The sequence below is a fragment of the Microcaecilia unicolor genome, unplaced genomic scaffold (genome assembly GCF_901765095.1).
Source record: "Microcaecilia unicolor unplaced genomic scaffold, aMicUni1.1, whole genome shotgun sequence".
Lineage (NCBI taxonomy): Eukaryota > Metazoa > Chordata > Amphibia > Gymnophiona > Siphonopidae > Microcaecilia > Microcaecilia unicolor.
In genome coordinates, this window is record NW_021963798.1 from 38,648 (window position 1) to 52,755 (window position 14,108).

The 14,108-nt window shown below is 43.0% G+C and overlaps 1 protein-coding gene across 1 annotated transcript in view; it reads right to left on the reverse strand.

Annotated features, from left to right (window-relative positions):
• The window catches only part of LOC115459644 (protein phosphatase 1 regulatory subunit 12A-like), a 38,763-nt gene extending 25,727 nt beyond the window's left edge, over positions 1 to 13,036 (reverse strand). Inside the window, 2 exon segments of the mRNA XM_030189449.1 lie at positions 4,751 to 4,881; positions 12,980 to 13,036. Of these exon segments, the coding sequence (XP_030045309.1) occupies positions 4,751 to 4,881; positions 12,980 to 13,036 (188 nt within the window).
• Between the last annotated feature and the right edge of the window lie 1,072 nt (positions 13,037 to 14,108).

Genomic DNA, 14,108 nt, shown 5'->3' on the forward strand with positions numbered 1-14,108 from the left:
CAAATGACCTATTTATTTAAATTCAGTGACAAACAGCTGGTGGTCAACCAATCAAGGATATCAAACAAAATTCTCAACTGATAACGCTAGTTTTTCTTCATGAAAAAAAACATGACCAAGAAAACATATAAGCATAGTACTGATAATCGTATGTCTTGGTAAAATGATGCACACAAATGTTACATAGTATCGCTGACAAAGGTGTATCCTTGAGTCACCCAAATTGTTAAGATAAGGAAAATAATGGCTGGTTGAAAGCATTTTGCATGAGCGGCTCAAACTGTACAACAAGAATTAACCAAGCTAATATACAGTGATTTTTCTGGAAATATCAGCATTCAATACCTTAAAATCAGCACAAGCCCAATTTATAACATCTAAAGAATATCACAAGGCAATCTGTGTTGGATACCAATATAGTCTGTCCTACATTGGAAGGGACCCAAGATGTTTGTCCTGTAAATCGGATTATAAACCCAAATTTCTAGCTAAGGTCCTTAACAAAGTAAGGAAGAAATGGGCCAATATATTACCTACATCAGTTTGATTTTAAATATCTTTTAAAAAAAAATAGATGCTTGCATCAAGGAATCAGAAACCAAGCCCCGAGACAATGATTAGGAGGCAGCATTAATTTTTTGAATGCTGAGTACTAAGAATGGGATGATGCAATTTGGTTTTCATGTTCTACAGCCTGAAAACTGCAGGTACCTCAAGCGGGGTATGTGATTTCCGAGGTTAATTACTTTATTGATAAACTAGTAAAAAAAGGCCCGTTTCCGAAACCAATGAAATGGGCGCTAGCATGTGGTTTTTTTTGTGTGTGTGTATGTGTCACAGAGTTATTTTGTGTGTGTGTGTGTGTGTGTGTGTGCAGGTTGTTGATGTGTGTCTTTTTTTGTTTTGTTTTTTGCTTAGGGGGTTGGGGGATGTGCTGTGCTGGCAAAGTGGGTTGGATTGGTGTGTGGCTTTGAGGGTGTGTTTCTGTTGTATTGTGTGTGTGTGGTTTTGTCTGTCAAGGTTTGTGGGGGGGGTCTTTCTGTTGGTGAAATGTAAATGTGGTTGTAGGGGGGGGGGTCAGCCTTTGTTGAGTGTTTTTTTTCCAGTTTTTTTTTTGTGTTGTGCTGAGGCAGCAGTGTTGTTTTAGATGGGTGGAAGGTTGAGGAGCACGTTCTTTGTCTGTCGGTATTTTTTGGCCGTTCAGGGCTGCTGGGGAATGCTGGAAGAGAAATGTGTGTGGAAGCAGCGCCATCTTTTTCCATTGGGCTGGGGTTCTGGGCATCCTGGAGGTGGGTGACGGCTTGCCTGAGGACGGGGATGGTTGTTTTAAGTTGGCGGAAGGGAGAAGAGCACGGTCTCGGGGCGTCGGGGGTGATCCGGTATGTTTGGTCCATTTCAGGCCGGCTGCAGGGGAATGCTGGAACATTTATGCGCTGCAGGAATCAGCGCCGTCTTTTTCCAGGTGCTCGGGGAATCCCCGAGGTGGGAGACAGCTTGCCTGAGGCTGGGGATGGTTGGGCACGTCCTTGGCCGCTTCGGCAAAAGAGGAAGGGGTGGGGAGTTACCTGCAGCCGCCTGAGAAACCATGTATTCTTTGTTTGTTTTGTATTATTAGTTTGCATTTCTGTTGAAGAAAGAGTGGATGCCTTTCAAATGATGGAGGTGGTGCGTTGGTGTGCGGTTGTTTCGTTAGTTTGGCAGCCAGTCTCCAGCGATTCCTAGGCAGGGAAGGAGTAGGGAAACACGCTCCGCTCCGCGTGTTTCCCTACTCCTCCCCCTTCCTTGGTCGCTGTTTGCTGCTGGCTGGGTCACGGGTAATCCTTCCAGCTGGGCCGCAGCTTGTCCTGTTCGCCCACGTCCCAGATGGTGACGGGCACGTTGTTTTCCGGCTCCTCTGACTCCATGTCAAGCAATCCCAAATATAGTCTGTGCTATAGGCCCTCTGGCACTCTTCAGTACTGGCATTAGGCATTTAAAAATTCCCCCCCCCCTCCCCCGGTCTATTTTTGCACATACCCACAGCAGGAATATTCTTCTCTCGTTCCAGCGGTGGTTCTGTGCTCCGTGCTGCACAGATAATCAGCCATTCTGCTGGGGAATGCCTTATTGTCACGTAGTTTCCTCTGATTGGTCCGTCTTACGTTGCCTAGTGTTGCCTGGGAACGGTGTTGTGATGGTCCTTTGTGTTTCAGAATGTTGAGGGTGTTTTTTCTGATTGGTCCATCATGCAGGGCGGGGCAGAGAGACATGGTCAGTGTTCTGGCTTCACCACCATGAATCCATGAACCCTTCAGTGAGTGACTGAGTGACTTCAGAACGTTGTCTTCAGAAAGTTGACGGTGAGTTTTATTATAGATGTTTCTCTTTTTTTAAAGATGTAATTAGTCCATACCAGAGGATGAAATTTTGAAGGATTATGCATTTATTCCTCTATCTTGTGGTATAAGTCACGTACCCCACTTTTGAGAACTTTTTCACTTAGCAGGTCACATTTATGATTTATCCCTAGAAATCTTCACCACAGGGATTTATAACTCAGAAGAACTGCATTGGCTGCCAACAGAACAGAGAATAAAATTTAACAGTTTTTACTTTGATGTTTAAGATTGTGAATGGACTAGCTCCAGGTGGTTTTATGGGCCGTATTACTTTATGTAGACTAGAGCGTAGGATGTGTTTTATCAGGACAGAGCCTGCTGGAGACTGATAGGGTATTCTTAGGGCAAAAACAGCAACAAAAAAAATATATACTCTCATGTGTGGGCCCAGTTTTATGGAATAAATTGCCTGGTAAATCAGGAAATTTTACTGATGTGACATTTTTGGAGAAAACATAAAACCTGGTTGTTTACAGCTACATATTGGACAGGGTTGGGAGTGGGGTACTGTGCTAGAGGACTTTGTTGGAGAGTTAACGTCTTTGGCCGTTTTCAAATCCAGGCTAAAAGCCCACCTCTCTTTAACGCTGCTTTTGACTCCTAACCACTACTCACTTGCCCTGTACCCTTTTACCCCCACCTCTTTAATTCCCTTACCTCTTGGCTGTTCTGTTTGCCTGTCCTATATAGATTGTGAGCTCTTTGAGCAGGGACTGTCTTTTAATGTATGATGTACAGCGCTGCGTATGCCTTGTAGTGCTACAGAAGTGATAAGTAGTAGTAGTAGCTATACTTATAAACTGTTATAAAACTTTATGAATTAAAATTAACAAAGTAAGTGACAGCGGGCAAAGACCAGCATGGTCAATCCAGCTTGCCCAAAAGGCCAAGTCACACCTGCAACTCTCTGCAGGTTACACTCCATGATTGAACCCTGGCATCTCAACCAGGACAGACAGCAATTTACCATCATGCCTATTCGTTCACTAGCCTAGAAACTTTCATATTAGCATTAAGCGAGATACCAATAAAGACCAAGCCTTAGCATTACTAAATACAGTGTTTTCCAATTAAGACAATTTCTCAGAAAGCTCCTGTGCTTCAAAGAGACAAACTACATAAGGTAAAATCTTATTATTTTTGTTACATTTGTACCCCACGCTTTCCCACTCATGGCAGGCTCAACGCGGCTTACATGGGGCAATAGAGGGTTAAGTGACTTGTCCAGAGTCACAAGGTGCTGCCTGTGCCTGAATTGGGAATCAAACTCAGTTCCTCAGTTCCCCAGGACCAAAGTCTACCACCCTAACCACTAGGCCACTCCTCCACTGTTGCTACTATTTGAGATTCTACATGGAATGTTGCTATTCCACTAGCAACATTCCATGTAGAAGTCGGCCTGTGCAGGACATCAGACTCACAGAAACAGAAGCCTGCGCAGCCTTCTACATGGAATGTCCTTATTTGTTACATTTGTATCCCACATTTTCCCACCTACTTGCAGGCTCAATGTGGCTTACAATGTACCGTAGAGGTGTTCGCCATCTCCGGTAGATAAAAATAAAGCCTTAAATATTTAGGTCTTTTAAAATGATTCTAAGTTATCAGGAGACAACAATGTTCCATCTATTTTGTCTATAATAAAACCATCGATAGGCAGCCAGTAAGTGTCACAACTTGAATATTCACGCTAAATATGCATCTCTGCCATCATTTACTAGGTTGTGCCATTATGAGATGCAGGTGGGCAAAAAGAGGCAGCACATGCAAAAAACACATTTAATGTGGATACCCAAAACCCCAACTTGTTTGCAGCATTCCAGAATCAGAACTTCCACCATTAATAAATTTTCCTACCCTCAAAAAATACAAAAACTAAAGGCTTGCATTAACTACGCTTGACAGTTTTGATTGGCTTAGAAAAACACAGAATAAAGAGAGACTAGCATACCATACCACCTGGTTACAGCCCATGGGAAAAGACAGCAGCTCAATCAGTGACAAGACTGATCAGTTGGATTTAAGATAGCAAGTTCCAAAGAATGCCACAGACTAAGATGCCCTAAGACAGCTGAGCTAGAAAGGAAGGAATATGAGATTTAATCAGGCAATTACTCTGGTGGCCAGAATTTAAAAAAAAAAAGTCCACTATGCCTCTGCTTCTGGACCCAAGCTTATGTGTAGAAAAATGACAGTTCAGGAAAGATACATGAACTGCAGGACAGCAAACACACATAAACAAGTAAAATGTATTAATTCTTTCACAAATGATTACTACTTTAAATGCAATGTAAAATTACTTGTTCCTGTCAAATAAATGTATGTATTAATTAAAATCACCATTTTTATGAGAAAGAGAGAGAAACTCTTACTCTGCTATGTCAATATATCCACAAGAAGCAGCTGCGTGTAGCGGTATCCAGCCTTCATTATCAGGTTGGTTGATACTGGCTCCATTTTCCACCAGAAATTTCACCATATCCACATTGTCATCAATGCAAGCCTGTTAAAAGCAATATATTACAAAAATTAATGGTGCTTTTTTTAAAGTTACATTTTATTTGCTCTGTATGACATGGCTTGCAACAATCAGCATTAAGGATCCTGGTTCAATGCATTAGTTATACACACAACTAGATTACTACAATGCTCCCTTCCACTGTCTCTGCTTAATTGACTTAACACCTCAGGAGCTTAGCTAAACAGCAGATTTTGGGTTGGGCCCAGGCAAGAAGTGGGTGGGCACCAAGTGTTCTTCCCCCACCTAAACACACACACACCAAAAAAATATCTCAGCTGGCGGGAAAATGCTTCTCTCCACCTTGGCAGTGTGCAGCAGACATGCATGCACTGAAAACTGAGCATGCGCGGGTGCCAGTATCGTGGAGTGCAGTGTTTTTGTTACCATCAGTGGCAAGTCTTCAGCTGGCAGAGCTTGGGATCCCCAACAGCTACTGGTAAACATGTGCTACTGTTGGGTGAGCCAAGGCCCACCTGTGGCTACGCCACTGAGATACCTTCAAAGGTTTGACCATGTAACACCATCGCTCAAAAAGGAATAGGGTTACCTATTACACTGAGGATATTCTATAAAATAGTGGCTTTAGCTCATCAATCTCTGCCTCTTACCCCTCTCCTCCCCACCATCTTCTTTTGCTTCCAATTAGCCTTCCTACTCAGCTAGTCACCCAACCCACCTTAACCCCTTATTCCCCCCCCCCCCTCTCATCTAGCCAACCACATCTCTCCTAAAACTAGCTCTCGTCACTCAGGCTATCTAGTGACTCCTCTCAGCCACTGCTCCCAAATAAACCAGTAAACCCCCAAACTCCATTATGCCAGCCAGGGCAAGGGCATCCTCTTCTGTACTGCACGGTGCAGAACTACCAAAGCTGGACTCATGAGACTTGAGACCCCAAGACCAGAGTTCCTGCATGTGCAGCTCAAACTCACTGATGGCTACATGGTGCAGAGGAGAGAAGTCCTGTTCCAGCAATGGCAACAGCACCAGCAGGAATAAAGACAGGGTATAAAAATCCCAGGTGCCGGAAGGAAATTTCTACACATCATGACGACTGGAACATGGTATTTGTCCAAGTTTGCTTGGATTCCATCAGCTATTTCATAAGAAAAGAAAGCTGTTGGTTTCTATATTAAAGGCAAACTTTCATGAACTTGGAGAACAATATATCATCACATGCACTTTAAATGGTGACCCTCTTCCACAGAAGGCTTCCATGCTGCCAACAATATCTTCCAAAATGGAGGTACCAGGCCCAAGAAGCAACTAGGTGTTGTAAGTGTCAGGGGAATTAAGACTGGGATGCAGTAGGATAGGAAATGTTCTAATATGGAGGTGATGGATTAGGTGGTCTCCTTCAAAGGATGGATCACCTGCTTGTGAACAAGGTCTGATGAAGTTTCCTAGAACAGGTTAGAACTGTGCAGAGAGAAGGATGTAGCAAACAATGACCCTCCTGCGATTCTGAATCCAATATGATTAGAACAAAAAAATTCATGTAGAGATTGTGACCCATTCTGCACTGGTGTAATCCCAGTGAACTGCGATAGTTGGAGGAGCAGGCTGGGATGGCTTTTCCAACAACCTTTCATAAATCATGACCTTTTCTCCAGAAAAGTATGTGATTGTTCTGGCAGAGGCAAGGAAACTGAAGGAGAACCATCTGCCACTGTAATACGTATTGGAGTCAAGGTGCTCTAACCACTAGGAGTGGCATAGTGGTTAGAACACCTTTCTTGCAATCCAGAGGGGGCTGGTTCAAATCCCACTGCTGTTCCTTGTGATGTTGGGAAAGCCACATAACCCTCCATTACCTCAGGTACAAGCTTAAAATGTGAGCCCTCCTGGAACAGAGAAATATCCAGTGTACCTGAATGTAACTCACCTTGAGCTACTACTGAAAAAGGTGTGAGCAAAATCTATTTAAATAAACAAATTACTTCTAAAATCTCAAAGTAACGGTGTTCTGCTAAAGCTCCTCCCTTCCAGGCTGCCTTCTGGGGAAAAGGAGGGGAGTAGGGTGAGGCTGAAGCAGAGAACAGTCACTGTAGTCCCTAATCCAGCCTCACTTCTCCTGCAGCTCTTGCCCCTGACTGGCCAGCCTGCCTGCCTACCCCTTCCTTCCCTGGCTCCACAGTACCACTTCCATTTTGTCTACACATCTGGTTAACCTAGAAGAATCTGTGTTGAGTTATCTGCGGCACAGCAAACTATGCTGTAAAGAGATGTGAGAGAAACAAGGTGTTAAAGATGACCGAGAACTTCCTTGTGCCAGAGTCATAGCAATGGGACTTCATTTGCATAAATTATGCATGGAGTCATAGTATCACTGATGTGGCTATCTGAACTTAGGTGGTGGTACATTGAGGTTGCCTTTATAACAATATGCTTTGTGTTATTGGTCCTGCTTGGAACCATATAACTGTATAGAGGAATCTTAACTGTTCCCCATTTCTGTGGTTGGGTTCTTATGGTCACTGCATGAGAGGATGGAGGCAACATCAAGAGTAGGATCTACTAGACAGTGCAGAGCCTTTCAACTTCTGTACCAAAGGCTTTCTTAATCTTTTAAAAGCCTTTCCTCCACTTCATAGAGCTCCATGACCTGATACAGATGTGTCTCCTGGATCCTGGGGACAGTCTACTAGCAAGTGATGTCCAAGCAGATGAGCTTCTGTGCATCGTTGCCGATGTTTCCTTCACAAGTGGAGCAGGATGTCAGCCCAAGCTTGACTTGCACCATGGTTCCCAGATTAGAAGAAGAATTTAAATAAAATGTTTTTCAAAAGCCACTTAGTACCGTTCCTTAGTATAATGAACCCCTAGGTATAGCACACATTTTCTGTACACAGGCATCCCCGTGTGGGCGTTTCTTTGCGTCTTCAAATAGAGACCTGATAGAAGAAAAAGATCCTACGCAGACTGGTTCTTATTGACCCATTTTGCTCCTCAATTTTGAAGTAAACTTTTATGCCAAAGAATTAGCCAGCTGGTTAGCAAGTATTGTGCCTAAATAGGTGAGTGACCATTAGGTGTGGTTCATGAAAGACAGAAATGTTACAGCTAGTATACAAAGATTGCCGGCTGTCAAGACTGCAGTGCATAAAAGAAATGCAGAAATGTTCCTAGTCAGATTTGATCTTGAGAGAGTATGACATTGCCTCATGGGATTATTTATGGTATACAACACAATTTGGCTTCTTGGACCCCTTTCTGGAGTGGATGAAAGTTCTTTATAGGAATCCCAGGACTCAGATTTCAGTGAATGGCATCTTGCCCTGACTGATCTCAAAGCACTCAGGCACTTGGCAGGGATGCCTTGTGTCTGTCATTTTATTTTATGCACTAAACGATTCACCCAGAAAATACTTCAAGATAGATGGGTGCGTGGGGAGATGGGCACCTGCAAGCTCAAACAGGCTCCTTTTCAGTGATGCTGATTAAACCTCAAGAGTCAAGTCCTGGGCAATCTTGAAGAATTTGCGGAAATATCAAGTTTGAAGGTAAGTTTTGGAAGGTCTGCCCTGGGCCTTAAAGAGGGGATAGCAGGCTGTTGGGTTAGGGAGTTCCTGTTATGTCGGGCAGGGGAAGCCTTCAAGAATCTGAGTTGATGATCCCTTGCCAACTGAATAGGTTGTGTGCTTTGAACCGTCTCTCCTTCTACACACCATGTATGATGGGAAAATCAGCAGCATCTACCCTTTTGAGTGGTCAAATTCAATTGAACAAAACCATATTGCTGCCTAAGCAGCTTTATTCACTACAAATGTTACCATTGATTTTAAAGATGCAGACTTGAAAATCTGTTAACAGGTCTCTCAAAGTTTCTGCATGATGACAGTAAGAATGTGTCTTAGTTTGCTGCAGCAAAGGATGGATGGGGACTTCCCAATATTAGAGTCTAGAATGTAGTTCATCTCTTGCATCACTCAGGACCTATACTGGGTACATTAGAATTCTGTGATGTGGCATTGGAACAGAAAATCAGGACCCCATACCATTTATCTTATACTAGTAAATAGGGCCCGTTTCTGAGAGAAATGAAACGGGCACTACCAAGGTTTACCTCGGAGTGTGTATGTTTGAGAGAGTGTGTGTGATAGTGTGTGGAGAGAGAGAGTGAATGTGTGAGTGTGTGTGTGTGACAGAGAGTGAGTGTGGGCGCGAGTGTGTGTGAGAGAGACACTGTGTTTCACACAGATACACTGTGTGAGAGAGAGAGAGACACACAGAGGACAGTGAGTGTGTGTGTGTGTGTGTGACAGATACCTTCCTCTCCCTCTGTGGTGTCAGCAGCCCCTGCTGTGGTGTGAAGAGCAAATATGGTTTGCAGGGCAGTTGGGAAAGCAAAAGTGAAATGTGGTCAGCCTGTAAATCCCAGCATGGTAAAAGCGCAAGTTTTGAACCTGGGCTCTGCAGCTGTTGATGCCTGTGCAAGGGGCTACTTTGGCATTCATCTTCCTTATGCAGCTGTTAGAGGGGGTGGAGTTGCATCGTTTTTGTGCTGTACTGTGTAGATCAGGTGTTGTAGCGTCAAGGCTCTTTGGATCAGTAAAGCCCTGCAGCCCTTTAGCTTCCTGGTGTAGCCACTTTGATATTGCTTTACACAGTATTTCGTGCAGTGGCTGTGCTGTGGCAGCACTCCCAGCAGTTTCCCGTTCCGTTTGTATGCGGCGAGGGGGGGGGACCGTGACAGCTGGGTGCCTGGCAGTTGAGAAGCGATCGTCGATCGCGTTTCCTGGAGTGCTCCGCCCTCGCCGTCATGACGTTGTGACGCGAGGGCGGACCAGCTCCGTGGATCGCGTTGCCTGCTTTCCTGGATGGCTGGGCCTCGTGTCAGTGCTCTGCCGTCATCGATCGCGTTTGCTCATTTGCTGGAGTGCTCCGGCCTCGTCGATCGCGTTTCCTGGTTTGCTGGAGTGCTCCGCCCTCTCGTCATCACGTTGTGACGCGAGGGCGGGGCACACAGTAATGGGCAAAAAGTGGTCTCGACGCCTCAACTTCCGGTTGGAGGCTTCATTTAGAACGTTGGGGTTGCGAATTATGTCCGGAAGGGGCGTGGCCGAGGGCGGGTCTATGAGTGACAGTGAGTGGTGCGTGAGTGAGAGTGAGTGTTGCTGACAGCCTAGCCTTCAGTGTTTCCCTCCCACAGAGTGAGCTTCAGATTGTTGCAGGTGAGAATTATTTATATAGATGTTATATGTGAAGGCAGATGCTTTGTCTGCCGAGTCGACGCACTACCTTTTAATCAAACTTCTGAGGCGGGCCTAGGGGTACAAAGGAACCAATCTGGGCTAAAGTCCACTTGTTCTAGATGCTTACCTATTGTAGGAAATGGGGATTTTGAGCCTGGTGGAGGGGGCAAGGAGAATCCTTGATCTGGGAATAGCACAGGAAAGGACTGGGTTGACACAAAAACACACACATTCTGCAGGAGGAATAAAGCACTCTCCTGGATTGGGAGACATTAAAACCTGTCATAGTTTTCATGAAACTGACTGGTACTCGTATAGAAATTAAAAATACAACAGAACTGGTGACTAAGTGTAGCATGAGAATCAAAGATTCAGATTTGCATGAGGTTTGCTCTAGGATATTTCACAGAGTGAGAGAGAGAGAGAGCGAGTGTGTGTGCCTTAAAAGTTTTAGTCATACTCATATCCTGCCTGTAAAGAAACCTGAAAAAAAGGTAAAGCGAAAGAAAGGTGTCATAACTGATAAAAGGGACGTATGCCTCACTTAAGGAAGTTTCAATATATTTGGGCTTGAGGGTATGTGATAGGGACTTATGAGTTGGGTAGCATGTTAACAGAATGCTGCTGGACCTTTAGTCTGATCCAAAATGGTGTATCATAAGAAAGCCTGTCTCTTATCTAACTGAAGATCGTTTTGCATTTTTTTTTCTGTCAGCAGAAGAAATGGGCACACCTCACTCCCTTTCCTTACCTCTCAGCATTATAAATGTGAACATGTTCAGAAAACAGTCATGATCTTCACCAAATAAGAGATGGTCACTTATCTAACATCGCACACGTCCAAATCCAAAGTTCCTCAATGTACTGCTTCAGATATTCAATCTTATGAATTGAAAAAAAAAATACCACTTAATCTACAGGATTGTCAGTCATCTTTCCTGGAACTGTAAATTCAGCAATACATGAAGCCTTCTGATCTCTAAATTAATCTTTTACTCCAGTGCGAGTAGTAACGGTGTTTCAATTTCCCAACTCGGATACGGGTTTCACCATTATGGTTTCATCAGGGATATGGACACAAGCAAAGACACTACTGGTCCTTCAAAATAGCAGTCTTACCAGATTCCACTGACTTTTTTTTTTTTTTTGGGGGGGGGGGGGGGTTCAGCAATTCTCTTCATTGTTCCCCTTATGCGTCAGTGACAGACCCCTGAGGAAGACTATGTTGAAACACGGCCCATGTATGGTCAGGATCGTTAATGCATTTCGCGGGTCAAGACTGTTCATGCATTTGGTATACTGTTGGAGAATAAAGAATTTTTAGAAGCTTTGGACTTCCTTTCTCTGATATCCTTGGAATACTTCTCTTCTATCCTTTATTTTCGTCCCTTTGATTTCTGTGGAAGCTTTGTGATCCTCCCTTTTGTTTGGGCTCCTTTTATTTTTTAACAAATTTCCTCATTTCATGAAGTCTCCCTTTTTAAAATTAGATGCTATAGCAGTAGGACTTTCCCCCCCCCCCCCCATGTTGTGATCACTCTTGCCTAGCAGCACCCTCTCCACCCATTACTCCTTGAGGCAAATACTTCTTACTAGTGAGGGTCAGTCAAGGATTTGAAATACTGCCTCCCAGTGGTACAACCAAAAGAGTATACATTATACGCAAGTATTTTCTCGGTCCCTATTGAACTCACAATCTGTTTTTGTACCCGGGACAATGGAGGGTTAAGTAACTTTCCCAGAGTCAGAAGGAGCTGCAGGGGGAATGAACCCAGATCCAACTAAATTCACCAATTTCCACTTGAACTAACAATAACAAATTGTATTTGTTAGTTGGAGTGGAAATTGGTGATTGAGTTGGAGTTGACAGAATTCCACCTTCCTCCTTTTTTTTCTTTTTGTTTGGATTACTTTACTAGAAATTGAATCCAGATCTCAGCTTCTCAGGCCAATGCACTAACCATGGAGGTGTTGGTCCAGATCTGATCGGAGGTTAGTCATTTATGGCATCTAGAAACTTTACTTCCCTTTCATGTCCCAAAGAGATATTTAGCCAAGCAAAATTTAGGTTAACTGAAACCTACTGTATATCTAGGAGAATCAAAGAGCAGAGACCAATTATAACCAAATGAAATTTGTCACTGTTCCAGGTATTGGTTTGTAGAGACTCAGCCATAAATAAATTATAAATTGAATACACTCTGGTTATTAAAATCAGATATATTCTACTTTACAGAGAGGTAACCCTCAAAGATAATTTACTACAGAACAAGAGAGAAGAGATTAATTTAAAAAATGCAAAGGTTTTTTTTTTTTTCTGAACTCTCATTGGTTACTCAAACCTTTGGGTGTAAGAAATTGGTTACGTAAGTGTTGCCATACTGGGACAGACCAAAGGTCCATAAAGCCCAGCATCCTATTTACAACAGTGGCCAATTCAGGTTACAAGTACCTGGCAAGATCCCAAAACACTTTATGCTGCTTATCCTAGAAATAAACCATGGATTTTCCCCAAGTCCATCTTAATAATGACTTGTGGACTTTTCTTTTAGGATATTAGCCAAACCTTTTTTAGACCCTGCTAAGCTAACTGCTTTTACCAAATTCTCTGGAAACAAATTCTACAGTTTAATTAAATGCTGAAGATAAATTTTCTCCAGTTTGTTTTAAATTTACAATTCAGTAGCTTCATTGTATGCCCCCCTAGCCCTAGTATTTTTGGAAAGAGTAAACAAGCGATTCACTTCTACCCATTCCACTCTACTCATTATTTCATAGACCTCCATCATATCTTCCCTCAGCCATCTTTTCTCTAAGCTGAAGAGCTCTAGTCTCTTTAGACTTTCCTTTATCACCTTTACCATTTTCGTCACCCTTCTCCGTACCTTTTCTAATTCTGTTGCTTTGAATTCACCGGCATCTACATCATCTTCCAAAGCCATCTTGGATTATACATTAGCTAAATTAGGGGAACTAGTCAGCGAAACAGGGGCCCCTATGAATCCACATCACTCAGATTAGTTTTTTTTTTTTTTTTTTTTTACTTACAGAATTTGGATTTTTGAATAACACTGGTTAAAAAAAATTTCCTGGCATCTATCTACCAGATTGTAAGTTTGGAGAGTACTGTTTGCATTTTTTTTCTAGATTCTATGTTGGACTTTTCTTTCTACATATGAGGCGTCTTTTACTAAGCTGAGGTATGGGCATCTCTAGCATTTAGCGCGAACTAGAAGTGCTACTGCAGCTTAGTAAAATACCCCATCGATTACATATGCCTTCCCAGTAGTCAGAGAAGTGGCATTTTTTACAGAGGTCTTTTTCTCCATTGTATTGAATGAGTATATATTTTTGAGTTTATAATAATATAATTTTGGCAGTCTCTACAAAACCCACACTTTTTTTTTTGTTACATTTGTACCCGCGCTTTCCCACTCATGGCAGGCTCAATGCGGCTTACATGGGGCAATGGAGGGTTAAGTGACTTGCCCAGAGTCACAAGGAGCTGCCTGTGCCTGAAGTGGGAATCCAACTCAGTTCCTCAGGACCAAAGTCCACCACCCTAACCATTAGGCCACTCCTCCACTGTTGCTACTATTTGAGATTCTACATGGAATGTTGCTACCACTAGCTTGTGTACACAAACCAGGACTCTTAGCCACCAACTTCAAGAAAGTGCTAGCAAAACAGTTCACACCAGTATAATGTGGCAAATATATAATTTATGTGTATAGAGTACCCTCAGATATAAACCACTATAACTGCAGTCAATAATGCTGCTAAAAAGTGGCATAGCACTTCTTTCATTAGGTAACTCTAACAATTTTTTGGGAGAGCAACATATGCTCATTTTTTTATGCGTCCCAATCACCACAGTGCTATAAAATCACTTGTTACTTTTAAAATGGTATATACTAGGTGAAAACTGTGCACTTATCTTTTAAGTTCTTGCCTCCCAGGCAGAACTGTCTTGCCTTGCTGAAAAATTTATCAGTTGCCTTCCCCTGGAACTGC